Genomic DNA, 27839 nt, shown 5'->3' with positions numbered 1-27839 from the left:
GTGTCTCTGTGTCTTAGTGTTACAGAGTGTCTCCCTCCGGCTGTGACTCCGCCCCCCTCAGATCAGCTGACTCACACACAGGTGAGGCTCCACCTGTAGATGTAGTGAGAAAAGCATCGGGTCACCTTCTGCTGTGTTCAGGTGTGTGTGTGATGCTGAGTTCAGGTGTGTGTGTGATGTTGAGTTCAGGTGTGTGTGTGATGCTGAGTTCAGGTGTGTGTGATGCTGAGTTCAGGTGTGTGTGATGCTGAGTTCAGGTGTGTGTGTGATGCTGAGTTCAGGTGTGTGTGTGATGCTGAGTTCAGGTGTGTGTGTGATGCTGAGTTCAGGTGTGTGTGTGATGCTGAGTTCAGGTGTGTGTGTGATGCTGAGTTCAGGTGTGTGTGATGCTGAGTTCAGGTGTGTGTGTGATGCTGAGTTCAGGTGTGTGTGATGTTGAGTTCAGGTGTGTGTGTGATGCTGAGTTCAGGTGTGTGTGATGTTGAGTTCAGGTGTGTGTGATGTTGAGTTCAGGTGTGTGTGTGATGCTGAGTTCAGGTGTGTGTGTGATGCTGAGTTCAGGTGTGTGTGATGCTGAGTTCAGGTGTGTGTGTGATACTGAGTTCAGGTGTGTGTGTGATGCTGAGTTCAGGTGTGTGTGATGCAGAGTTCAGGTGTGTGTGATGCTGAGTTCAGGTGTGTGTGATGCTGTGTTCAGGTGTGTGTGTGATGCTGAGTTCAGGTGTGTGTGATGCTGAGTTCAGGTGTGTGTGTTATACTGAGTTCAGGTGTGTGTGTGATGCTGAGTTCAGGTGTGTGTGTGATGCTGAGTTCAGGTGTGTGTGTGATGCTGAGTTCAGGTGTGTGTGTGATACTGAGTTCAGGTGTGTGTGTGATGCTGAGTTCAGGTGTGTGTGTGATGCTGAGTTCAGGTGTGTGTGATGCTGAGTTCAGGTGTGTGTGTGATGCTGAGTTCAGGTGTGTGTGTGATACTGAGTTCAGGTGTGTGTGTGATGCTGAGTTCAGGTGTGTGTGTGATACTGAGTTCAGGTGTGTGTGTGATGCTGAGTTCAGGTGTGTGTGTGATGCTGAGTTCAGGTGTGTGTGTGATGCTGAGTTCAGGTGTGTGTGATGCTGAGTTCAGGTGTGTGTGATGCTGAGTTCAGGTGTGTGTGTGTGATGCTGAGTTCAGGTGTGTGTGTGATACTGAGTTCAGGTGTGTGTGTGATGCTGAGTTCAGGTGTGTGTGATGCTGAGTTCAGGTGTGTGTGTGATACTGAGTTCAGGTGTGTGTGTGATGCTGAGTTCAGGTGTGTGTGATGCTGAGTTCAGGTGTGTGTGATGCTGAGTTCAGGTGTGTGTGTGATACTGAGTTCAGGTGTGTGTGTGATGCTGAGTTCAGGTGTGTGTGTGATGCTGTGTTCAGGTGTGTGTGTGATGTTGAGTTCAGGTGTGTGTGTGATGCTGAGTTCAGGTGTGTGTGTGATGCTGAGTGCAGGTGTGTGTGTGATGCTGAGTTCAGGTGTGTGTGATGCTGAGTTCAGGTGTGTGTGATGCTGAGTTCAGGTGTGTGTAATGCTGTGTTCAGGTGTGTGTGATGCTGTGTTCAGGTGTGTGTGATGCTGTGTTCAGGTGTGTGTGATGCTGTGTTCAGGTGTGTGTGATGCTGAGTTCAGGTGTGTGTGATGCTGTGTTCAGGTGTGTGTGATGCTGTGTTCAGGTGTGTGTGTGATGCTGTGTTCAGGTGTGTGTGATGCTGAGTTCAGGTGTGTGTGATGCTGTGTTCAGGTGTGTGTGTGATGCTGTGTTCAGGTGTGTGTGATGCTGTGTTCAGGTGTGTGTGTGATGCTGTGTTCAGGTGTGTGTGATGCTGAGTTCAGGTGTGTGTGATGCTGTGTTCAGGTGTGTGTGATGCTGTGTTCAGGTGTGTGTGTGATGCTGAGTTCAGGTGTGTGTGATGCTGTGTTCAGGTGTGTGTGATGCTGAGTTCAGGTGTGTGTGATGCTGTGTTCAGGTGTGTGTGATGCTGTGTTCAGGTGTGTGTGATGCTGTGTTCAGGTGTGTGTGTGATGCTGTGTTCAGGTGTGTGTGATGCTGTGTTCAGGTGTGTGTGTGATGCTGAGTTCAGGTGTGTGTGATGCTGTGTTCAGGTGTGTGTGATGCTGTGTTCAGGTGTGTGTGATGCTGAGTTCAGGTGTGTGTGATGCTGAGTTCAGGTGTGTGTGATGCTGTGTTCAGGTGTGTGTGTGATGCTGTGTTCAGGTGTGTGTGTGATGCTGAGTTCAGGTGTGTGTGATGCTGTGTTCAGGTGTGTGTGTGATGCTGTGTTCAGGTGTGTGTGTGATGCTGAGTTCAGGTGTGTGTGATGCTGAGTTCAGGTGTGTGTGTGATGCTGTGTTCAGGTGTGTGTGATGCTGAGTTCAGGTGTGTGTGTGATGCTGAGTTCAGGTGTGTGTGTGATGCTGAGTTCAGGTGTGTGTGTGATGCTGAGTTCAGGTGTGTGTGTGATGCTGTGTTCAGGTGTGTGTGATGCTGAGTTCAGGTGTGTGTGATGCTGAGTTCAGGTGTGTGTGATGCTGTGTTCAGGTGTGTGTGATGCTGAGTTCAGGTGTGTGTGATGCTGAGTTCAGGTGTGTGTGTGATGCTGAGTTCAGGTGTGTGTGTGATGCTGAGTTCAGGTGTGTGTGATGCTGAGTTCAGGTGTGTGTGTGATGCTGAGTTCAGGTGTGTGTGATGCTGAGTTCAGGTGTGTGTGTGATGCTGAGTTCAGGTGTGTGTGTGATGCTGAGTTCAGGTGTGTGTGTGATGCTGAGTTCAGGTGTGTGTGTGATGCTGAGTCCAGGTGTGTGTGTGATGCTGAGTTCAGGTGTGTGTGATGCTGAGTTCAGGTGTGTGTGTGATGCTGAGTTCAGGTGTGTGTGTGATACTGAGTTCAGGTGTGTGTGTGATGCTGTGTTCAGGTGTGTGTGATGCTGAGTTCAGGTGTGTGTGATGCTGAGTTCAGGTGTGTGTGTGATGCTGAGTTCAGGTGTGTGTGTGTGATGCTGAGTTCAGGTGTGTGTGTGATACTGAGTTCAGGTGTGTGTGATGCTGAGTTCAGGTGTGTGTGTGATGCTGAGTTCAGGTGTGTGTGATGCTGAGTTCAGGTGTGTGTGTGATACTGAGTTCAGGTGTGTTTGATGCTGAGTTCAGGTGTGTGTGTGATGCTGAGTTCAGGTGTGTGTGTGATGCTGAGTTCAGGTGTGTGTGATGCTGAGTTCAGGTGTGTGTGATGCTGAGTTCAGGTGTGTGTGTGATACTGAGTTCAGGTGTGTGTGTGATGCTGAGTTCAGGTGTGTGTGTGATGCTGAGTTCAGGTGTGTGTGTGATGCTGAGTTCAGGTGTGTGTGTGATGCTGAGTTCAGGTGTGTGTGTGATGCTGAGTTCAGGTGTGTGTGATGCTGAGTTCAGGTGTGTGTGATGCTGAGTTCAGGTGTGTGTGTGATACTGAGTTCAGGTGTGTGTGTGATGCTGAGTTCAGGTGTGTGTGTGATGCTGAGTTCAGGTGTGTGTGTGATGCTGTGTCCAGGTGTGTGTCCAGTGATGGAGGTGAGGGAGGAGAGAGAAGAGGCGTGTGGACGAGCCGCCCCCCCTCAGTACAGAGGATACTGCGAGTGAGCCCCCCCTCATTACACCTGATATTATATCATATATTCATATTACCGTGTTAATGGTGAAGAGGGTTGATGATGATGAGGGTTGATGATGATGATGATGATGAGGGTTAATGATGAAGAGGGTTGATGATGATGATGATGAGGGTTGATGGTGGTGAGGGTTAAGGATGAAGAGGGTTGATGATGATGATGATGATGATGATGAGGGTTAATGATGATGATGAAGAGGGTTGATGATGATGATGGTGAGGGTTAATGGTGATGAGGGTTAATGATGATGAGGGTTGATGATGATGATGATGATGATGATGATGATGAGGGTTAATGATGAAGAGGGTTGATGATGATGAGGGTTAAGGATAACGAGGGTTAATGGTGATGAGGGTTAATGATGAAGAGGGTTGATGATGATGATGAGGGTTAATGGTGATGAGGGTTAATGATGATGAGGGTTGATGATGATGATGATGATGAGGGTTAATGATGAAGAGGGTTGATGATGATGATGATGAGGGTTAATGGTGATGAGGGTTAATGATGATGAGGGTTGATGATGATGATGATGATGAGGGTTAATGATGAAGAGGGTTAATGGTGATGAGGGTTAATGGTGATGAGGGTTAATGATGAAGAGGGTTGATGATGATGATGATGATGATGATGATGATGATGATGATGAGGGTTAATGATGAAGAGGGTTGATGATGATGAGGGTTAAGGATAACGAGGGTTGATGATGATGATGATGATGGTGATGAGGGTTAATGATGAAGAGGGTTGATGGTGATGATGAGGGTTAATGGTGATGAGGGTTAATGATGAAGAGGGTTGATGATGATGATGATGATGATGATGAGGAGGGTTAATGATGAAGAGGGTTGATGATGATGATGATGATGAGGAGGGTTAATGATGATGAGGGTTGATGATTATGAGGGTTAATGGTGATGAGGGTTAATGATGAAGAGGGTTGATGATGATGATGATGATGATGATGATGAGGAGGGTTAATGATGATGAGGGTTGATGATTATGAGGGTTAAGGATGATGAGGGTTGATGATGATGATGATGATGATGATGATGAGGGTTAATGGTGATGAGGGTTAATGGTGATGAGGGTTGATGATGATGATGAGGGTTAATGATGAAGAGGGTTAATGATGAAGAGGGTTGATGATGATGAGGGTTAATGGTGATGAGGGTTAATGATGAAGAGGGTTGATGATGATGATGATGAGGGTTAATGATGAAGAGGGTTAATGATGAAGAGGGTTGATGATGAAGAGAGTTGATGATGAAGAGGGTTGATGATGATGATGATGATGGTGATGAGGGTTAATGATGAAGAGGGTTGATGATGATGAGGGTTAATGGTGATGAGGGTTAATGATGAAGAGGGTTGATGATGATGATGAGGGTTAATGATGAAGAGGGTTGATGATGATGATGAGGGTTAATGATGAAGAGGGTTAATGATGAAGAGGGTTGATGATGATGAGGGTTAATGGTGAAGAGGGTTGATGATGATGGTGATGAGGGTTAATGATGAAGAGGGTTGATGATGGTGATGAGGGTTAATGATGAAGAGGGTTGATGATGGTGATGAGGGTTAATGATGAAGAGGGTTAATGATGAAGAGGGTTGATGATGAAGAGGGTTGATGATGAAGAGGGTTGATGATGATGATGATGATGATGGTGATGAGGGTTAATGATGAAGAGGGTTGACGGTGATGATGATGATGATGGTGATGAGGGTTAATGATGAAGAGGGTTGATGGTGATGATGATGATGGTGATGAGGGTTAATGATGAAGAGGGTTGATGATGATGATGATGAGGGTTAATGGTGATGAGGGTTAATGATGAAGAGGGTTGATGATGATGATGATGATGATGAGGAGGGTTAATGATGAAGAGGGTTGATGATGATGATGATGATGATGATGATGAGGAGGGTTAATGATGATGAGGGTTGATGATGATGATGAGGGTTAATGATGAAGAGGGTTGATGGTGATGATGATGATGGTGATGAGGGTTAATGATGAAGAGGGTTGATGATGATGATGAGGGTTAATGATGAAGAGGGTTGATGGTGATGATGATGATGGTGATGAGGGTTAATGATGAAGAGGGTTGATGATGATGAGGAGGGTTAATGATGAAGAGGGTTGATGGTGATGATGATGATGGTGATGAGGGTTAATGATGAAGAGGGTTGATGATGATGATGAGGGTTAATGGTGATGAGGGTTAATGATGAAGAGGGTTGATGATGATGATGATGATGAGGAGGGTTAATGATGAAGAGGGTTGATGATGATGATGATGATGATGATGATGATGATGATGATGATGATGATGAGGAGGGTTAAGGATGATGAGGGTTGATGATGATGATGAGGGTTAATGATGATGAGGGTTAAGGATAACGAGGGTTAATGATGAAGAGGGTTAATGATGAAGAGGGTTGATGATGATGAGGGTTAAGGATAACGAGGGTTAATGGTAACGAGGGTTAATGATGAAGAGGGTTGATGATGATGATGATGATGAGGATGAGGGTTAATGATGATGAGGGTTAATGGTGGTGAGGGTTAAGGATAACGAGGGTTAATGGTAACGAGGATTGATGATGATGATGAGGGTTAATGGTAACGAGGGTTAATGGTAACGAGGATTGATGATGATGAGGGTTAATGGTGACGAGGGTTAATGGTAACGAGGATTGATGATGATGATGAGGGTTAATGGTAACGAGGGTTAATGGTGGTGAGGGTTAAGGATAACGAGGGTTAATGGTAACGAGGATTGATGATGATGAGGGTTAATGGTAACGAGGATTGATGATGATGAGGGTTAATGGTGGTGAGGGTTAAGGATAACGAGGGTTAATGGTGACGAGGGTTGATGATGATGAGGGTTGATGATGGTGGTTAACGACCCTCAGGTCTCACTTTAAGGAGTGCCTGGTGCAGCTGATCAACCGTTGCCATGGCGACCCCGCAGTGCTCTTCAGCGTGGCGGAGATGGGGGCAGAGCTTCAGCGCTGGGGTGTTGCCGTGCCGACCAGGAGAGCTGAGGAGGCGGGGCCAGAGTACACAGAACGCCTCCGCGCGGTCAGTAACACACACACTCACAACACCTCGTTAAATCATTAACGAATCAACTGCAGGTTGTGATGTGTCATCATCCCTTCAGCAAATCAGAGCACATGATTCTGTCTCTTTCTGCAGACTCTGACCAATAGCGTTCCTCTCAGGAAGCATCTCTGACCGCCTCCTCACCGACACCCCGACCAATCAGACGGCAGCATTTTGTCTCCTTCCTGCTTCCGTTAGTGATGTCATCGTCAACAATTAAGCCGGTGGTGTCTGATTGGCTCCTCGTTTGCAGTGAGAGGACGAATTAAAAGGGAGGAAGACGGATCGAGCAGCCGATGATCTTCTCTCTCGGTTTCTTGGACTGATGTTCACTTTAATGAGCAGATGTTAACGAGCTCGAGCTGATGTTAACAAGCTGATGTTAACGAGCTGAGGGTAACGAGATGATGTTAACACGTTAACGAGCTGATGTTAACATGTTGTTAAGGAGCGGATGATAACGAGCTGATGTTAACTTTTAGTATTTAAGTGTCTGTCTCTCTCAGTGTTAGCAGCAGTTAGCATGCGCTAACCCAGATAGTATTTTGCAGTTGTTACTCTCCTTAAGGAAATAATTTAACGGGGGGGGGGGTTTATTCATTTGCTGTGTATATATATATATGAAATAAATCTTGAATGGAAAAAATGTTTATGTTCATTAATTACTATATCTATGACTTTATAAAGTAAGGGTACTATATAAAAGCCCCCGACTGACTGTTTTAACCCTTCCCAGTAACAGAAGTTGTCCAGTTTTTGTTTTAATCATAAACTTTATTATTCACAAACATTACAAACAGACCATGCATCTCATGCTGTTTTACCCAGAATGCACTTGTTCAGAGTGAGGGCGCAGCGTCATCTCTGATTGGACAGAAGCTGTGGATCTCCTGCAGCAGCCGCTCAGCTAGCGCCGGGCTGTTAGCCGCTAGCACCCGGCGGGACATCAGGTCCACCGGCCCGCCTGCACACATAGCATCTGTTAGCTTAGCATCTGTTAACTTAGCATCTGTGTGTTAGCGTAACTCCTCACCCTGCACGTCCATCAGCACGCCCCCCGCCTCGGTCACCAGCAGAACCCCCGCAGCGATGTCCCACACGTGGATCCCAATCTCATAATACGCCTCCACACATCCAGAGGCCACCAGACACATGTTGATCGCTGCAGTTCCTGCTCCACGCACTCTATACGCACACACACACACACACACACGTATATAACTCACAATAAAAATGCATTATGTCACGTTGTTCGATACTCACAGTATAACATGTATGTGGTTTCGGAAATTGAGACTCAATAGCTTCTGTCAATTAGGAGCATGGCCGTATCCACCATTGAGGTCACCGAGGTCCGGACCTCGGTCATTAGGGTTAGGGTTAGGGTTAGGGTTAACCCTAGAGATCTGAGTCCAGAGGAGGAGAGATGAGGTATCTAGAGATCTGAGTCCAGAGGAGAGATGAGGTATCTAGAGATCTGAATCCAGAGGAGAGATGAGGTATCTAGAGATCTGAGTCCAGAGGAGAGATGAGGTATCTAGAGATCTGAGTCCAAAGGAGAGATGAGGTATCTAGAGATCTGAGTCCAGAGGAGGAGAGATGAGGTATCTAGAGATCTGAGTCCAGAGGAGAGATGAGGTATCTAGAGATCTGAGTCCAGAGGAGAGATGAGGTATCTAGAGATCTGAGTCCAGAGGAGAGATGAGGTATCTAGAGATCTGAGTCCAGAGGAGAGATGAGGTATCTAGAGATCTGAGTCCAGAGGAGAGATGAGGTATCTAGAGATCTGAGTCCAGAGGAGGAGAGATGAGGTATCTAGAGATCTGAGTCCAGAGGAGAGATGAGGTATCTAGAGATCTGAGTCCAGAGGAGAGATGAGGTATCTAGAGATCTGAGTCCAGAGGAGAGATGATGTATCTAGAGATCTGAGTCCAGAGGAGAGATGAGGTATCTAGAGATCTGAGTCCAGAGGAGGAGAGATGAGGTATCTAGAGATCTGAGTCCAGAGGAGAGATGAGGTATCTAGAGATCTGAGTCCAGAGGAGAGATGAGGTATCTAGAGATCTGAGTCCTGAGGAGAGATGAGGTATCTAGAGATCTGAGTCCAGAGGAGGAGAGATGAGGTATCTAGAGATCTGAGTCCAGAGGAGAGATGAGGTATCTAGAGATCTGAGTCCAGAGGAGAGATGAGGTATCTAGAGATCTGAGTCCAGAAGAGAGATGAGGTATCTAGAGATCTGAGTCCAGAGGAGAGATGAGGTATCTAGAGATCTGAGTCCAGAGGAGAGATGAGGTATCTAGAGATCTGAGTCCAGAGGAGAGATGAGGTATCTAGAGATGTGAGTCCAGAGGAGAGATGAGGTATCTAGAGATCTGAGTCCAGAGGAGGAGAGATGAGGTATCTAGAGATCTGAGTCCAGAGGAGAGATGAGGTATCTAGAGATCTGAGTCCAGAGGAGAGATGAGGTATCTAGAGATCTGAGTCCAGAGGAGAGATGAGGTATCTAGAGATCTGAGTCCAGAGGAGAGATGAGGTATCTAGAGATCTGAGTCCAGAGGAGAGATGAGGTATCTAGAGATCTGAGTCCAGAGGAGGAGAGATGAGGTATCTAGAGATCTGAGTCCAGAGGAGAGATGAGGTATCTAGAGATCTGAGTCCAGAGGAGGAGAGATGAGGTATCTAGAGATCTGAGTCCAGAGGAGAGATGAGGTATCTAGAGATCTGAGTCCAGAGGAGAGATGAGGTATCTAGAGATCTGAGTCCAGAGGAGGAGAGATGAGGTATCTAGAGATCTGAGTCCAGAGGAGAGATGATGTATCTAGAGATCTGAGTCCAGAGGAGAGATGAGGTATCTAGAGATCTGAGTCCAGAGGAGGAGAGATGAGGTATCTAGAGATCTGAGTCCAGAGGAGAGATGAGGTATCTAGAGATCTGAGTCCAGAGGAGAGATGAGGTATCTAGAGATCTGAGTCCAGAGGAGGAGAGATGAGGTATCTAGAGATCTGAGTCCAGAGGAGGAGAGATGAGGTATCTAGAGATCTGAGTCCAGAGGAGAGATGAGGTATCTAGAGATCTGAATCCAGAGGAGAGATGAGGTATCTAGAGATCTGAGTCCAGAGGAGAGATGAGGTATCTAGAGATCTGAGTCCAGAGGAGAGATGAGGTATCTAGAGATCTGAGTCCAGAGGAGGAGAGATGAGGTATCTAGAGATCTGAGTCCAGAGGAGAGATGAGGTATCTAGAGATCTGAGTCCAGATGAGAGATGAGGTATCTAGAGATCTGAGTCCAGAGGAGAGATGAGGTATCTAGAGATCTGAGTCCAGCTGAGAGATGAGGTATCTAGAGATCTGAGTCCGGAGGAGGAGAGATGAGGTATCTAGAGATCTGAGTCCAGAGGAGAGATGAGGTATCTAGAGATCTGAGTCCAGAGGAGAGATGAGGTATCTAGAGATCTGAGTCCAGAGGAGGAGAGATGAGGTATCTAGAGATCTGAGTCCAGAGGAGAGATGAGGTATCTAGAGATCTGAGTCCAGAGGAGGAGAGATGAGGTATCTAGAGATCTGAGTCCAGAGGAGAGATGAGGTATCTAGAGATCTGAGTCCAGAGGAGGAGAGATGAGGTATCTAGAGATCTGAGTCCAGAGGAGAGATGAGGTATCTAGAGATCTGAGTCCAGAGGAGAGATGAGGTATCTAGAGATCTGAGTCCAGAGGAGGAGAGATGAGGTATCTAGAGATCTGAGTCCAGAGGAGAGATGAGGTATCTAGAGATCTGAGTCCAGAAGAGAGATCAGGTATCTAGAGATCTGAGTCCAGAGGAGTGATGAGGTATCTAGAGATCTGAGTCCAGAGGAGGAGAGATGAGGTATCTAGAGATCTGAGTCCAGAGGAGAGATGAGGTATCTAGAGATCTGAGTCCAGAGGAGAAATGAGGTATCTAGAGATCTGAGTCCAGAGGAGAGATGAGGTATCTAGAGATCTGAGTCCAGAGGAGAGATGAGGTATCTAGAGATCTGAGTCCAGAGGAGAGATGAGGTATCTAGAGATCTGAGTCCAGAGGAGAGATGAGGTATCTAGAGATCTGAGTCCAGAGGAGAGATGAGGTATCTAGAGATCTGAGTCCAGAGGAGGAGAGATGAGGTATCTAGAGATCTGAGTCCAGAGGAGAGATGATGTATCTAGAGATCTGAGTCCAGAGGAGAGATGAGGTATCTAGAGATCTGAGTCCAGAGGAGGAGAGATGAGGTATCTAGAGATCTGAGTCCAGAGGAGAGATGATGTATCTAGAGATCTGAGTCCAGAGGAGAGATGAGGTATCTAGAGATCTGAGTCCAGAGGAGGAGAGATGAGGTATCTAGAGATCTGAGTCCAGAGGAGAGATGAGGTATCTAGAGATCTGAGTCCAGAGGAGGAGAGATGAGGTATCTAGAGATCTGAGTTCAGAGGAGAGATGAGGTATCTAGAGATCTTAGTCCAGAGGAGAGATGAGGTATCTAGAGATCTGAGTCCAGAGGAGAGATGAGGTATCTAGAGATCTGAGTCCAGAGGAGGAGAGATGAGGTATCTAGAGATCTGAGTCCAGAGGAGAGATGAGGTATCTAGAGATCTGAGTCCAGAGGAGGAGAGATGAGGTATCTAGAGATATGAGTCCAGAGGAGAGATGAGGTATCTAGAGATCTGAGTCCAAAGGAGAGATGAGGTATCTAGAGATCTGAGTCCAGAGGAGAGATGAGGTATCTAGAGATCTGAGTCCAGAGGAGAGATGAGGTATCTAGAGATCTGAGTCCGGAGGAGGAGAGATGAGGTATCTAGAGATCTGAGTCCAGAGGAGAGATGAGGTATCTAGAGATCTGAGTCCAGAGGAGAGATGAGGTATCTAGAGATCTGAGTCCAGAGGAGAGATGAGGTATCTAGAGATCTGAGTCCAGAGGAGGAGAGATGAGGTATCTAGAGATCTGAGTCCAGAGGAGAGATGAGGTATCTAGAGATCTGAGTCCAGAGGAGGAGAGATGAGGTATCTAGAGATCTGAGTCCAGAGGAGAGATGAGGTATCTAGAGATCTGAGTCCAGAGGAGAGATGAGGTATCTAGAGATCTGAGTCCAGAGGAGGAGAGATGAGGTATCTAGAGATCTGAGTCCAGAGGAGAGATGAGGTATCTAGAGATCTGAGTCCAGAAGAGAGATCAGGTATCTAGAGATCTGAGTCCAGAGGAGTGATGAGGTATCTAGAGATCTGAGTCCAGAGGAGGAGAGATGAGGTATCTAGAGATCTGAGTCCAGAGGAGAGATGAGGTATCTAGAGATCTGAGTCCAGAGGAGGAGAGATGAGGTATCTAGAGATCTGAGTCCAGAGGAGAGATGAGGTATCTAGAGATCTGAGTCCAGAGGAGAAATTAGGTATCTAGAGATCTGAGTCCAGAGGAGAGATGAGGTATCTAGAGATCTGAGTCCAGAGGAGAGATGAGGTATCTAGAGATCTGAGTCCAGAGGAGAGATGAGGTATCTAGAGATCTGAGTCCAGAGGAGAGATGAGGTATCTAGAGATCTGAGTCCAGAGGAGAGATGAGGTATCTAGAGATCTGAGTCCAGAGGAGGAGAGATGAGGTATCTAGAGATCTGAGTCCAGAGGAGAGATGATGTATCTAGAGATCTGAGTCCAGAGGAGAGATGAGGTATCTAGAGATCTGAGTCCAGAGGAGGAGAGATGAGGTATCTAGAGATCTGAGTCCAGAGGAGAGATGATGTATCTAGAGATCTGAGTCCAGAGGAGAGATGAGGTATCTAGAGATCTGAGTCCAGAGGAGGAGAGATGAGGTATCTAGAGATCTGAGTCCAGAGGAGAGATGAGGTATCTAGAGATCTGAGTCCAGAGGAGAGATGAGGTATCTAGAGATCTGAGTCCAGAGGAGAGATGAGGTATCTAGAGATCTGAGTCCAGAGGAGAGATGAGGTATCTAGAGATCTGAGTCCAGAGGAGAGATGAGGTATCTAGAGATCTGAGTACAGAGGAGGAGAGATGAGGTATCTAGAGATCTGAGTCCAGAGGAGAGATGAGGTATCTAGAGATCTGAGTCCAGAGGAGAGATGAGGTATCTAGAGATCTGAGTCCAGAGGAGGAGAGATGAGGTATCTAGAGATCTGAGTCCAGAGGAGAGATGAGGTATCTAGAGATCTGAGTCCAGAGGAGAGATGAGGTATCTAGAGATCTGAGTCCAGAGGAGAGATGAGGTATCTAGAGATCTGAGTCCAGAGGAGAGATGAGGTATCTAGAGATCTGAGTCCAGAGGAGAGATGAGGTATCTAGAGATCTGAGTCCAGAGGAGAGATGAGGTATCTAGAGATCTGAGTCCAGAGGAGAGATGAGGTATCTAGAGATCTGAGTCCAGAGGAGAGATGAGGTATCTAGAGATCTGAGTCCAGAGGAGGAGAGATGAGGTATCTAGAGATCTGAGTCCAGAGGAGAGATGAGGTATCTAGAGATCTGAGTCCAGAGGAGAGATGAGGTATCTAGAGATCTGAGTCCAGAGGAGGAGAGATGAGGTATCTAGAGATCTGAGTCCAGAGGAGAGATGAGGTATCTAGAGATCTGAGTCCAGAGGAGAGATGAGGTATCTAGAGATCTGAGTCCAGAGGAGAGATGAGGTATCTAGAGATCTGAGTCCAGAGGAGAGATGAGGTATCTAGAGATCTGAGTCCAGAAGAGAGATGAGGTATCTAGAGATCTGAGTCCAGAGGAGAGATGAGGTATCTAGAGATCTGAGTCCAGAGGAGAGATGAGGTATCTAGAGATCTGAGTCCAGAAGAGAGATGAGGTATCTAGAGATCTGAGTCCAGAGGAGGAGAGATGAGGTATCTAGAGATCTGAGTCCAGAGGAGGAGAGATGAGGTATCTAGAGATCTGAGTCCAGAGGAGGAGAGATGAGGTATCTAGAGATCTGAGTCCAGAGGAGAGATGAGGTATCTAGAGATCTGAGTCCAGAGGAGAGATGAGGTATCTAGAGATCTGAGTCCAGAGGAGAGATGAGGTATCTAGAGATCTGAGTCCAGAGGAGAGATGAGGTATCTAGAGATCTAAGTCCAGAGGAGAGATGAGGTATCTAGAGATCTAAGTCCAGAGGAGAGATGAGGTATCTAGAGATCTGAGTCCAGAGGAGGAGAGATGAGGTATCTAGAGATCTGAGTCCAGAGGAGGAGAGATGAGGTATCTAGAGATCTGAGTCCAGAGGAGAGATGAGGTATCTAGAGATCTGAGTCCAGAGGAGAGATGAGGTATCTAGAGATCTGAGTCCAGAGGAGAGATGAGGTATCTAGAGATCTGAGTCCAGAGGAGAGATGAGGTATCTAGAGATCTAAGTCCAGAGGAGAAATGAGGTATCTAGAGATCTGAGTCCAGAGGAGAGATGAGGTATCTAGAGATCTGAGTCCAGCGGCTGCTTGTGCTTCTGTTCTCCAGGGAGGAGAGCTCCAGAGGCTACACTTTGGTTTAAATTGCGTGAATAAACTAGCTAGAGAGCTAAAGTGAATTACATTCATCCAATGTCAGAAGGATTACCTTTTAACAAACGTTGTAATGCTTTTCTTTCATTTCAATTTGAGTAAAACATTGAAGATATAACATTGTATTGTTTTCTTTTTACACTGACTCGAAACAGGACAGGCCGAGAGAGAGAGAGAGAGAGAGAGAGAGAGAGAGAGAGAGAGAGAGAGAGAGAGAGAGATGGAAGTCAGGGAGGAACTGCAGGTACAGTCACACAAAAATGTAGGCTTAATAACCCTATCTATCTATCTATCTATCTATCTATATCCATCCATCTATCTATCTATATCCATCCATCTATCTATCTATATCCATCCATCTATCTATCTATCTATCTATCTATATCCATCCATCTATATATCTATCTATCTATCTATCTATATCCATCCATCTATATATCTATCTATCTATCTATCTATATCCATCCATCTATCTATCTATATCCATCCATCTATATATCTATCTATCTATCTATATCCATCCATCTATCTATCTATATCCATCCATCTATATATCTATCCATCCATCTTTCTATATATCTATCCATCCATCTATCTATCTATCTATCTATCTATATCCATCCATCCATCTATCTATCTATCTATCTATCCATCCATCTATCTATCTATCTATCTATCGATCTATATCCATCCATCTATATATATCTATCTATCTATCTATCTATCTATCTATCTATATCCATCCATCTATCTATCTATCTATCTATATCCATCCATCTATATATCTATCTCTCTATCTATCTGTCTATCCATCTATCTATCCATCTATCTATAACTTAGTCTTCATTTATAGACAATAGGTATCATTGTAAAACAACATACATCTATTGCAGTTATGATGTCATAATAACATACAATTGTATAAAACACAATTTGCTGACATCTTTGTTCTCTTTTGAGAATCAAACAAAACAGATTTAAATGACAAGAAGAATGAAAACAAACAAGTGAAATGAACTGAATGGCTGAATTGCTTTTGATTCACTGGCAGGAGCGACAAGTGAGGAGGAGCAAACAGTGAACAAGGAGGGAGAGATTGAACAAAGAGAAAGAGTAGAGGACAGAGAGAGTAATGAACAGGAAGAAGACAGAGAGACTCAAGAAGATGGAAGAGAGGCTGCAGGTTATGGAAAGGAGAGAGACATGGGAAATGAATGTTCAAAATGTTTTGTGATCATTTTAGCCTCTTCTGCATGTCCTGATCATTAATAGCAACAATCAACTGATTCTTATTTATCACACTTTAAAAAATAATGTATTCTGACATTGTCAGCCCACTGACATGGTTTGAAATCAATATATTATTCAGTGTGTGACCCCCCCACAGGACTTAAAAAACACCTAACTAGATCATGAAAATCCCAAAAATCTCGGAGGGTGTCCCCCCGAACCCCCCTAACATGTTTGGACCTAGGTATTTAGGAAATCCTGGATACGGCCCTGATTAGGAGGTCTAATACTGGCCTCCAACAACACACACACACACACACACACACTAACCCGTGTGTAGGGATGCTCAGCACGGCTCTCAGGCTGCAGAAAATTTTCTCCACGACTTCAGGGTCTCTGCTGGAGCCGAACTCTGTGCAGACCATCGCCTGCTGGATATCTGCACACACACACACACACACACACACACACACACACACACACACACACACACACACACACACACACACACACACACACACACACACACACACACACACACACACACACACACACACACACACACACACACACACACACACACACACACACACACACACACACACACACACACACACACACACACACACACACACACACAGTTTTACTGCACTATATGAGTATATATATATATATATATATATAGATAGTGTATATACAGTATATGATGAGACCTTCCTGGCTGGAGACCTGCAGCCTCTCTCCGTTGCAGAAGGCGCCCCCCCCCCTCCTGGCCGTGTACATCTTATCCTCCAGACAGCTGAACACCACCCCAAATTCCATCTGCAGGACACATGGAGGTACAGTATATATACATATATAAATCAAATCAAAGTGTATTTATAAAGCGTATTTATAAAGCACATTTAAAAGCGATTTTTGGTCGGGCCAAAGTGCTGTACATGTGATAAATACTACAATCACATAAAAACACATTACTACATTCATAATAAAAGACAATAAATTACAACAGATATATAGAAAACTCAGGGAAAACTCAGGAGTCGTGCTCCGCTCTGACTAGAAGGCCAGGGAGAAGAAGTGAGTTTTAAGAGTAGATTTAATCAATAAATCAATCAATGTTTATTTATATAGCCCAATATCACAAATGTTACATTTGTCTCAGTGGACTTCAAAGTTTGTACAGAATTTCAGTATGACAACACGACACCCTCTGTCCTCAGACCCTCTGTCCTTAGACCCTCTGTCCTTAGACCCTCTGTCCTTAGACCCTCACATCGTACAAGGAAACACTTCCAGAGAAAACCCACAGTTTAAAGGGGAACATGGGAGAAACCTCAGGGAGAGCAACAGAGGAGGGATCCCTCTCCCAGGACGGACAGACGTGCAATAGATGCCGTGTGGAAATTGAAAAGATAATACATTTGCACCATAGGTAGACCAAATGTTTGGAAATGCATGTGTGTATAATAGGAAGATGAATCCACGAGGATATCCATCCAGGACTTATGATCCAGGACCACAGCCACGACTCAAGATCCAGGACTCGCGATCCATAACACAGGACCGCAGGATCATCCATGACTCCGGATCCCGGCGTATATAGACACCAAAAAGAAAGACATTTGGGGAAGCTGGGTTAATCGGAACATGAGAGTACACAGGTATAGACAGAGAGAAGGAAGAAGTAAGATGTCCCCCGACAAACTAAGCCTATATCAGCAAAACTAGGGGCTGAATCTAATCAGCCCTAACTATAAGCTTTATCAAAAAGGAAGGTCTTAAGCGCACTCTTAAAAACGGATAGGGTGTCTGCCGTCCGAACACAAACTGGAAGCTGATTCCACAAAAGTGGAGCTTGATAAGAAAAGGCTCTGGCTCCCATTGTACTTTTAGAGACTCTAGGAACAACCAACAACCCTGCATTCTTGGAAGGCAATGCCCTAGTAGGACAGTAGGGTATAATGAGTTCTTTAAGGTAAGATGGTGTCTGCCCATTAAGGGCTTTGTAGGCCAGAAGAAGAATTTTAAATTCTATCCTGTGTTCTATAGGGAGCCAGTGTAAGGCAGCCAGAACAGGAGTAATGTGGTCCCTTTTCCTAACTCTGGTTAGTACACGGGCTGCAGCATTTTGAATCAGCTGAAGCGATTTGACTGACTTCTTGGTACACCCTGATAATAAGGAGTCACAATAATCCAGCCTTGAAGTAACAAATGCATGGACTAGTTTCTCTGCATCGTTTTGAGGCAAGATATGCCTGATTTTTGCAATGTTACGTAGATGGAAGTAGGCGGTCCTTGAAATTGATTTTATGTGGGTGTTAAAGGATAAATCCTGATCAAATATAACACCAAGATTCCTTACAGTCTCACTGGAGGCCAAATTAATGCCATCCATAGTTAGTATATCTTTAGATCATTTGTTTCGTATATTCTTTGGGCCAAGTACAATAACTTCAGTTTTGGTCGTGTTTAACATCAAAACAATTTAAGGTCATCCACATTTTCAAGTCCTTGTGGCAGTCTTTAATTTTATTTAGATTATTAATTTCATCAGGCTTGATTGATAAATATAGTTGAGTATCATCCGCATAACAATGAAAGTTTACAGAATGATTCCTTATAATATTGCCTAACGGAAGCATATAATGTGAACGAAATAGGTCCAAGCACTGAGCCCTGTGGCACTCCATGGCTAACTTTGGTTTGCGTGGAAGACTCATCGTTGACACGTACAAACTGAGAGCGTTCAGATAGATAGGACCTAAACCAGCCTAAAGCAGTTCCCTGTATGCCAACTAAGTGCTCTAGTCTTTGCAATAGGATATATGTTGTCTTCTAATGCCAGACGGAAAATCTTCAAATAAATCATATTTTTTTAAGTTATCACACAGTTGTTTTGCGACTGCTTTCTCAAGAATCTTTGAGAGGAACGGAAGATTAGAAATATTTCTATAGTTGGCTAAAACCTCTAGATCGAGGTTGTGCTTTTTAAGAAGCGGTTTTATCACTGCTACTTTGAATGATTGTGGAACATAGCCTGATAATAAAGACATATTCATAATGTTTAAAAAAGAAGTGCTAATTAATGGAAAAAGTTCTTTTAACAGCTTAGTTGGAATCGGGTCTAAGATACACGTTGATGGTTTAGAAGAGAGAATCATTGAATTTAATTGTTCAAGGTTTATGGCTGAAAAGCATTCTAGTTTACTATCTAGTTTAATATTAGAACTTAGGTTTCCGGGAGCTGTTGATAACACTATACTGGTCAAAGGCAAGAAGTCATTCATTTTGTTTCTAAGAGTAACAATTTTATCGTTAAAAAAGCACATAAAATCATTCCTACTGAGTGCTATGGGAATAGAAGGCTCAGTCGAGCTGTGGCTCTCTGTCAGCCTGGCTACAGTGCTGAAAAGAAATCTTGCATTATTCTTATTCTCATCTATTAATGAAGAGTAGTAGGCTGCTCTCGCTTTACGCAGTGCTTTCTTATATTCATTCAGAGTAATATGCCAAATTAAACGAGATTCTTCAAGTTTAGTGGAACGCCATATCCTTTCAAGTTGTCTCGACTTTTGCTTTATTTTGCGGGTTTGGGCATTATGCCATGGAGCTAATCTATGTTGTTTTATTTTCTTCTTTTTCAAAGGAGCAACAGGGTCTAATTTGATTCGCAGCGCATCTGTAGCACTATCAACAACATGATCAATTTGGGGTGGTGTACATTTTGTATAAGTTTCCTCCCTTACATGCAGACATGCTATCGAGTTAAGTATTGGTGGAATCTCTTTCTTAAATTTGGCTATAGCACTAACAGATAGGTTTCTGCTGCAGGAGCTTTTGGCTAATGCTTTGTAGTCTAGTAACAGTACTTCAAAAGTTACTAAGAAATGGTCGGATAAAGCAGGATGATGCGGTTCGACTAATAGTTGCTCAATTTCAATACCATAAGTCAGAACAAGGTCGAGAGTGTGATTATAGCAGTGGGTTGGTTTATTTACACTCTGATAGAAACCAACAGAATCTAATATAGAGTTAAATGCAACAGTGAGGCTATTTTTATCATCGTCAACATGAATATTAAAGTCACCTACGATAATGACTTTATCTGTTTTAAGAACCAAAGCTGATAAAAACTCAGAGAATTCTGATAAGAATTCTGAATAAGGACCTGGTGCACGGTACACTGTAACAAATAAGATTGGCTGCAAAGTTTTCCAGGTCGGATGCGTAAGACTGAAAATGAGGCTTTCAAAGGAGGTATAATTTAATTTTTGTTTAGTATTGATAAGTAAACTTGAGTCAAAGATTGCTGCAACTCCACCTCCTCGGCCCGTGCCTCGGGCAATATGAGTATTGATATGGCTGGGTGGAGTGGCCTCATTTATGCTGACATATTCTTCATGTCTCAACCAAGTTTCAGTGAGACAGCATATATCAATATTATAATCTGATATTAAATCATTTACCAGTATTGCTTTAGATGCTAGAGATCTTATGTTTAAGAGACCACATTTCATCTTCCTGTTTTGTTGCACTGTAGTAGTTGTTACATTTACTTTGATTAGGTTATTATGTATGACACCTCTATTAGGTTTTACCTTAAATTGTCCTTGGGCAGACACACACACCGTTAATATTGGGTATTTTATTGGTTTCAGGATTCCTATGGATGACTGCCTAGGAGAGAGCGCAGAGAAGCGTGTAAGACTCCGCCTCCTGGTCTCAACTCCAGTTTGTCATGGATTAAGTCACAGAGCCCTGAAATGTTTGCCGAAATGAGATTTGCACCTTCCAAAGTAGGATGAATGCTGTCTCTCTTAATCAGACCAGGTTTTCCCCAGAAGGCTGTCCAATTATTCACGAAGCCCACATTGTTTGCTGGGCACCACCAAGGCAACCAGCGCTGAAATGATGACATGCGGCTATACATGTCATCATTGATCAGATTGGGGAGGGGACCAGAGAAGATTACGGTGTCCGACATTGTTTTAGCATAACTACACACCGACGCCACATTGAGTTTGGTGCATTCTGATTGGCGTAAACGAACATCATTACCACCGACGTGAATAACAATCCTACTGTATTTACGTTTATTTTTAGCCAGCAGTCTTAGATGCGCCTCAACGTCGCCCGCTCTGGCCCCCGGAATGCATGTGACTGTGGACGCTTCGGTCTCTAAATTCACGTGTCTCATAATAGAGCTACCAATAACCAGAGTTGGCTTCTCAGCGGGTGTCTCGCTGAGTGGGGAATATCTGTTAGATACGTGAACGGGTTGGTGGGGACCTGCGGGTTTCGCGTTATGCCCCTTCTGAACGGTCAACCAGTCTCCCTGCTGCTCGGGAGTTGCCGGGGGACGGCTAAGCGGAGCTACCTTTTGCCGGTCCGCACCGGCTAACATGGGCTTTACTGTCCCTGAGTTATTTTCTAAGATGCGGAGCCGGGCTTCTATGGCTATGATTCCCGCCTCCAACCTAACAACTATACTACATTTAACACATGTATCGGTACCAGTAAAGGAGGTAGGGAAGTAACCAAACATGAGACAGGTAGAGCAGGAAATAGCACCCGAGGGTGGGGAAAGAGCCATGGCTAGCTATCAAGCTAAAGTAGCTACCTTTAGCAAACCCGAAAAGAGTGTAGGAAACTGTGGAGTTACAGTCGCTAAGAGAAGGAGATTGTGAGTGCTTAAGCTGTAGTAACGTGTGATTACAACGTCAGGCAGTTGCCGTGATCAAGAGTTTTAAACCGATTGATTAAGTTTAAGATAATAAGCTATCAGCAACAGAACAGGCACACGGGATACCCGGAGATGACAACAACAACCGGAAGTTACAGCATGCTTACCGCAATAGTGGTCCGTGTAGAAACAACAAGCTCACAAACACGTTCGTCCTTCAAAAACCCCTAGGGTCTGGGCCGACCTCATGTGGAGGGGCAGAGTGTTCCAGAGCCTGGGGCCAGCTGCTGCGAAGGCTCTGTGCCCTCGGGTTTTGAGCCTGGTCTTGGGCACTATCAGCAGCAGCTGGTCAGCAGACCTTAAAGCTCTGGCTGGGGTGTAGCGCTGGAGGAGTTCAGCTACATAGGCCGGAGCCAGCCCATTTAGGGCTTTGAAAACAAATAAAAGGAGTTTAAAATCAGTTCTGAACCTTTTTGTGGCCAGTCAGAAGACGTGCAGCTGCGTTCTGCACTAGCTGCAGGCGTTTAATTGAGGCCTGGTCCATACCCACATACAGAGCGTTGCAGTAATCCAGTCTCGAGGTAACAAAGGCGTTAATAACCCTTTCCAAGTCTTTAAAAGATAAAAACGACTTGGTCTTAGCCAATAGCCGTATTTTAAAAAAGCAGGTTTTGACTACAGTGTTGACCTGCTTATCAAATTAAAAAGTGCTATTGAAGGTCACTCCAAGGTTCATGAAAGAGGGGAGGATGTTTTTTTTGAGGGAGCCCAGAATATCAACCGGAGAGGCTGGAGGTCGGGGTCCAAAAAAGATGACCTCGGTCTTGCTCTCATTGAAGTTGAGGAACTTTTTGCTCAGCCAGGATTTTATCTCTGCTAAGCAGTCCATCAACTGCTGTAGTGAGTGTTTGACATTTGAATTGAGTGGCAGATAGATCTGTACATCGTCAGCGTAACAATGGAAGGGGATATTGTGTTTAGTGAGAATTGAACCTAGGGGCAGCACATACAGTGGGAAGAGGATGGGGCCCAGGATAGAGCCTTGGGGAACTCCACAGGTAAGAGGGGCTTTAGCAGAGGAGAAGGCACCTAGCTGCTCTGAGAAGCTACGGTCTGTCAGGTAGGACCTGAACCATGCAAGGGCAGAGCCTGTGATGCCTGCGGACTGTTCAAGCCAACAGGATGCTATGGTCCACAGTGTCGAAGGCAGCTGTCAGGTCTAACAGCACCAGGACAGCTGAGGCGTCAAAGTTGAACTTTGCTCAACTTTTGCAGCGTCGCTTCCCACGATGCAGTTCGGCGAAAAGTGACGTCACCCCATTCAAAGTGAATGGTGAAGCGTTAACGCACGCCGCTGTGTGGACGGGCCGTAAGAGCAGATACTTTTTCAATAAAAAATGTAAGAAATGTATCACAGAGAGTAGTCGATGGCACAATAGAAGAAACATCACAGGGATTAATGATCGAGTTGAGGACATTAAAAAGAACCTGAGGTTTATGGCTGTTTTTGGAGATGAACAGAGAAATGTGCTCTGTTTTGGCTGCTTTGACTGCCGTCTGGTAGTCGGAAACGCAAGCACGAAGGATTTCTAAGGAGACATGGAGTTTATCCTTTTTCCATTTTCTCTCTGCGCGCCTGCACGCGCGTCTGAGGGCATTAGTACAGTCATTTAGCCACGGCTCTGAGAGAACTTTGGTGCGTCCAAGCGTAAAAGGAGCAACAGAATCCAGTATTAGTGTACATGTCGAGTCAAACATGGAGATAAGCTCATCAGCACTAAGAGCACAGTTCACCTCTATTTTACAAATCGGATAAGTATTAAAAGCATCTGAAAACTGTGAGGCAGTTAAGGGGTTAATTGAACGCAGACGACGTGCAGGGGCACGTGATTCGACTCCTGCAGAAGGGATCGAGGTTGTAAACAGAACCGGTAAATGGTCTGAGATACGCGTTGCTGCACAGATTTCATCCACAGAGACAGACAGTCCAATCTATCCAAGTCCAAAGTGTGTCCTTTGTCGTGTGTTGGGCCAGCCACGGACTGAAAGGGACCAAAAGAATCAAGGAGATTTAAAAAGTCCCTAACCAGAGGTTTCAGCACACATGGACATTGAAGTCTCCGGAGATCAAAACACGATCATATTTCACCATGATCCCGGACAGAAAGTCAGAAAAGTCATTTATGAAATCCTTATTGCACTTTGGCGGACGATACACGACTGCGCAGAGCACAGGCGAGGCCGGGTAAGTTCAAAACGCTGCAACTCAAAGCTAGCGTAGCTAGTTACAGGGCCAAGCAATCGGCATTGGACATTAGCTCTAAACACTGATGCTATGCCCCCACCACGGCCGGTGGCACGGGGGGAGCTGAAGAAAGTACAGTCAGGAGGAAGAAGTTCAGAGAACGGTGTATACTCTCCAGCGTGGACCCAGGTCTCCGTCAGAAACATAAAATCCAGTTCACGAGAGGTGAAGAAGTCATTTAGCAGGAACGTTATATATGTACATATACAGTACATATACATACATAAACATATATACAGTACATATACTGCCTTTATATATATATCAGTGGTGAACCGTCAGGGCCTTCAAGGTATTCAGAGAACACCCAGGAACACTTCACCCCAAATTGCTCCTGTGGGGATTGGCCACAGTATTGAGTATGTAAGTCGCTTTGGATAAAACCGTCTAACAAGTGACATGATGTAAATAAAAGAGAATGGTATCTGTGTGGTTCATCTGTAATATTACAGTGTTACGTTGATTTGTTTGTCCTTCTCGGTCCATGCACGACGCATTTCAGTGGCTTTGTGTTAGAAACAAAAGCAACCAATCCGATGTGTTTCTGGGTCTCTGGGTAGAATGTCCTTCAACATGGTATTCTATATCCTTGATAGAATGCCCTCACACTGTGAGAGCGTTTGGACTGACAGGTTGATCAACCAATCAGATATTGATTTGTAGCCAATGGGCGTGTTCTTTCAGAGTTCCCCTCGGTTCCAGGTGCTCTAGAAGGCCTGCTAGTTAACTGGAGAGAGACAGAGGACCCAGAGAAATGCCACGGAGCAATTCATCTGTTTTATTGTTTTAAACGCTGAAATGGAAACAGGTGAAGATGATGTTGTTGTGAGTACACTTTACAAGACGACCATTCAGTGAAAAGACGGACATTATAACGGCGGGGGGGTTTGTGTCTACAGAAGGTCCAGATGTGATAGACACGGTTAACCTCTGATATATATATAATGTTATGGCTGTTCTGTGTATGCATATGTATGTGTGTGTGTGTGTGTGTGTGTGTGTGTGTGTGTGTGTGTGTGTGTGTGTGTGTGTGTGTGTGTGTGTGTGTGTGTGTGTGTGTGTGTGTGTGTGTGTGTGTGTGTGTGTGTGTGTGTGTGTGTGTGTGTGTGTACATGTGTGTGTATATATGTATACACACTTGTACAGGAACAGGTGTTGCTGCAGTCTCACCTGCTTGTTGACAGAGAAGCCGATGGAAACAGCAACAAAAGGAAATCTACAGAGCAGAGGATCAGAGAGTCACACAGGTGATCAATACACACCTCCACAGGTGATCAATACACACCTCCACAGGTAACACTGAGTTAAACCCAGGCAGGAAGTAAACTCACGCATGCACGAAGTTGGTGGTCCCGTCGATGGGGTCGATGATCCAGGTGGGCTCATCACTCAGGACACAGGGCTCACCTGCAGCTACTGACTCCTCCCCTATGAACCTACACACACACTCTATAAACAAACTGTGAGGGGGTGGGACTTGGCATGTGAAGGGGGCGGGGCTTGTCACCTGTGCGTTGGGAACTTGTCCCTCACTGATTGGATGATCAGCTGCTCCACCTGCTGGTCAGTCTGAGTCACCAAATCCACCGAGCAGCTCTTCGTCATCACAGAGCGCTCCACCTGCAGCGCAGCACACACCACCTACACACACACACACACACACACACACACACACACACACACACACACACACACACACACACACACACACACACACACACACACACACACACACACACACACACACACACACAGTTATTTTTCATCTGTAGTCCTGACAGATTTTGTAAGTCAACCTGAAGATACATTTCACTTTAAACAAGTAAATATAATCAAATAAAAACATGCAACATACAGGACTGGAATACTTAGGTGACCACTGAACACACACACACACACACACACACACACACACACACACACACACACACACACACACACACACACACACACACACACACACACACACACACACACACACACACACACACACACACACACACACACACACACACACACACACACACACACACACACACACACACACACACACACACACACACACACACACACACACACACACACACCTCCCCCGCTCTCCTCGCTGTTTTCTCTGCCAGCTCCATGGCTTCTTTCCAGGCGTCGGCCATGTTGAAGTTCTTCTGGAGGAGAAACAGGAAGAGTCACTTTCCCTTTCAAAACAAAAGCTCAAAGGTGTGTGACACCTCAGGAGGTTCATATCACAATATCTTTAATAATATCTTTCTGATGTTCTTTAAAGGTCCCATGTCCTGCTTCTCTGGTTCTGACCCGTCCCCCAAGCTTCTGCATGTGAACGGTCTGCAGAGTCACAAACCCTCAAAGTACACCCTGTAAGGAGTAACACAGAGAAGACCTGTCTGCCCCAGAACGCCTCGTTGGACATTTCTCTTTCTCCATTGTTTGCTTCCTGAGTATAGTGACGTAACGACCAATCCGCGGAGCTCCTCACACACACACACACACAGACACACACACTGGCTGTGTGTGTGTGTGTGTGTGTGTGTGTGTGTGTGTGTGTGTGTGTGTGTGTGTGTGTGTGTGTGTGTGTGTGTGCTCAGACTGAGTTTGGGCTGAGTTTCTCGATGTCTCGCAGACCCCACGCAGCAACCAGGAAACGACACCAGTAACCCAGCCCACACTGTCCGCTCCGAGCCTCAAAGAGCAGCAAGCCCCCCAACACAGCACCCAGACCCCACGCAGCATTCTCATCTGTTTGTCATTACTGGGGTCATTTCCTGGTTGCTAACAAACGCCATTGTAACACATCATCACTGATGTTCCGCTGTAACGGGGGTGGACTCATCAGAACAGAGTGGGCGAGCTGACCAATCAGAGCACTGTGGGCTCACAGGGAGGGGGGGGGGGGGGGGGGGGGGGCAGGAGCTCCAACAAGCCGTGTAGGACAGAGAGTGAATACACATACTATACAGAGATGCTGTATCATGATCAGTAGAAATGGCCATGACATGGGACCTTTAATATCTTCTGATGTTAAAACACCATCCGGACTTTGGAAGTTATTCTGCTGAAAGTAGTTCAACAGTTTATGACTGTCTTTAATAAACATTACATTACATTACATTTAGCTGTCGCTTTTATCCAAAGCGACTCACAATAAATGCGTTCGACCAGGAAGATACAACCTTGAAGAAAACAGAATCATATAAGTTCATCAGGTTCATAGAGCTAAAACATTTCAAGAGCTACTCAACTGGCTTTAGATAAGCCAGCCCTTTATTAGTATGTAAGTGCTTTGTTAGTAATTCTATGCTTTGTTAATAAAGTAATAATTACTGTCTTTATTTAAAGACAGTAATTATTATTGTAACCCTATTTTAATCCTGTGGAAAGCATGTTGCACCAGGACAATGTGAATAATACACCTTTAAAGTTTGAATATATACACAGTGATAGGTTAAGGACTAACACGTTTATCATAAATACATTTATATTTCATTTTAAAATATGTCGGATTAATACGGGGGCGGGGGGGGTATAGAGGGTGGGGGAATACGTTTCAGTTTAAACCTCATGCAGAATATGTTTCTCTGTTGTCCCGTTCATAAAGAGCAAAACAACTCCATTTTGATTTCTCCTATCCTCTACCCCTTAACCCCGTGACGTCAAACAGAGGAGAGGAGAAGATTTATGGACAATTCCCCGCGACCCGGAGCTCACCTGTGAAGCTGCAGATAATCCTCTTCTTCCTCCTCTTCTTCCTTTTCTGCTCCTGCTTCTTCTTGTTACGGTCTAATGGCGGGTGGCAGCGTTTAAAGGAGCATTGCCGCCCCCTGCTGATGGGAGTGCGGAGCACACTGATCAGACCAGGAGTTTGACTGGAGAGGTTTCTCAATACTCAAATTTCCCCTCCTCGACTCCTATCCTCGAGACTTAGTCCCGCCCACAGGAGATGCGAGCGGAGGACTGAGGAGGGGAACCGAGGAGAGAGGAGGGGAAGCAGCAGGCGGTTAGAGAAATGAGAACTCCTCTCCTCTGAGCGGTCATTTTAAAGAGACATCCATTAATGATGACAGGAGGCACAGCAGCCCTCTGTCTGATGGACAGATGTGTTCATGACCACTTATATATTTACTTTGATTCATTCACAGTGCGGTGTAATGAGACAATAACAGGCTACAGATGCGGACATATACACACACATATATTTATATAAATATATACAATGTCAGAATCAAACAAGTATGAGAGCACTCTCATAATAACGTAACACAATCAGAGACTGGATATACCCCCCCCCACCCCCCTCCTCTCTCTGGTCGCTGAAATGGGGAATTGA

The 27839-nt window shown here is 45.1% G+C and overlaps 2 protein-coding genes across 18 annotated transcripts in view; one reads left to right on the top strand and one right to left on the bottom strand.

The window, feature by feature from the left end:
- LOC307018348 (E3 ubiquitin-protein ligase RNF31) overlaps nt 1-7405 on the top strand; it is a 41034-nt gene extending 33629 nt beyond the window's left edge. For 3 of the 15 annotated variants that reach the window (XM_079648564.1, XM_079648573.1, XM_079648572.1), the window contains 4 exons: nt 18-141; nt 3548-3632; nt 6590-6758; nt 6902-7405. In XM_079648564.1, the coding sequence (XP_079504690.1) occupies nt 18-141; nt 3548-3632; nt 6590-6758; nt 6902-7051 (528 nt within the window). In that variant the 3' untranslated portion in view covers nt 7052-7405. Of the gene's footprint in view, nt 142-3547; nt 3633-6589; nt 6759-6875 lie in introns of those variants that run through there. The other 12 variants (XM_079648569.1, XM_079648570.1, XR_013802417.1 and 9 more) reach the window with 12 other exon arrangements.
- LOC307018351 (inositol monophosphatase 1-like) lies at nt 75-27447 on the bottom strand. 3 transcript variants are annotated; one of them, XM_079648581.1, is made up of 10 exons: nt 27221-27444; nt 25588-25662; nt 25008-25141; nt 24832-24936; nt 24671-24716; nt 16223-16331; nt 15840-15948; nt 7816-7967; nt 7607-7746; nt 75-93 (listed from the first exon to the last, which is right to left on the bottom strand). In XM_079648581.1, exons 2-9 carry the CDS (start codon nt 25648-25650, stop codon nt 7622-7624), a joined length of 843 nt encoding a protein of 280 aa, XP_079504707.1. In that variant the 5' UTR covers nt 25651-25662; nt 27221-27444; the 3' UTR covers nt 75-93; nt 7607-7621. The 3 variants fall into 3 exon arrangements, with proteins under 3 accessions (XP_079504707.1, XP_079504708.1, XP_079504706.1); XM_079648582.1 differs by lacking the exon at nt 75-93 and having other exon boundaries at nt 7536-7746; nt 25588-25659; nt 27221-27447; XM_079648580.1 differs by lacking the exon at nt 75-93 and having other exon boundaries at nt 7536-7746; nt 27221-27442.
- Between the last annotated feature and the right edge of the window lie 392 nt (nt 27448-27839).

This window comes from Notothenia rossii, assembly GCF_949606895.1.
Source record: "Notothenia rossii genome assembly, chromosome: 9".
NCBI classification, from domain to species: Eukaryota; Metazoa; Chordata; class Actinopteri; order Perciformes; family Nototheniidae; genus Notothenia; species Notothenia rossii.
The sequence above is the reverse complement of the archived record's forward strand: the minus strand, read 5'-3'. Positions and strand labels throughout refer to the sequence as shown.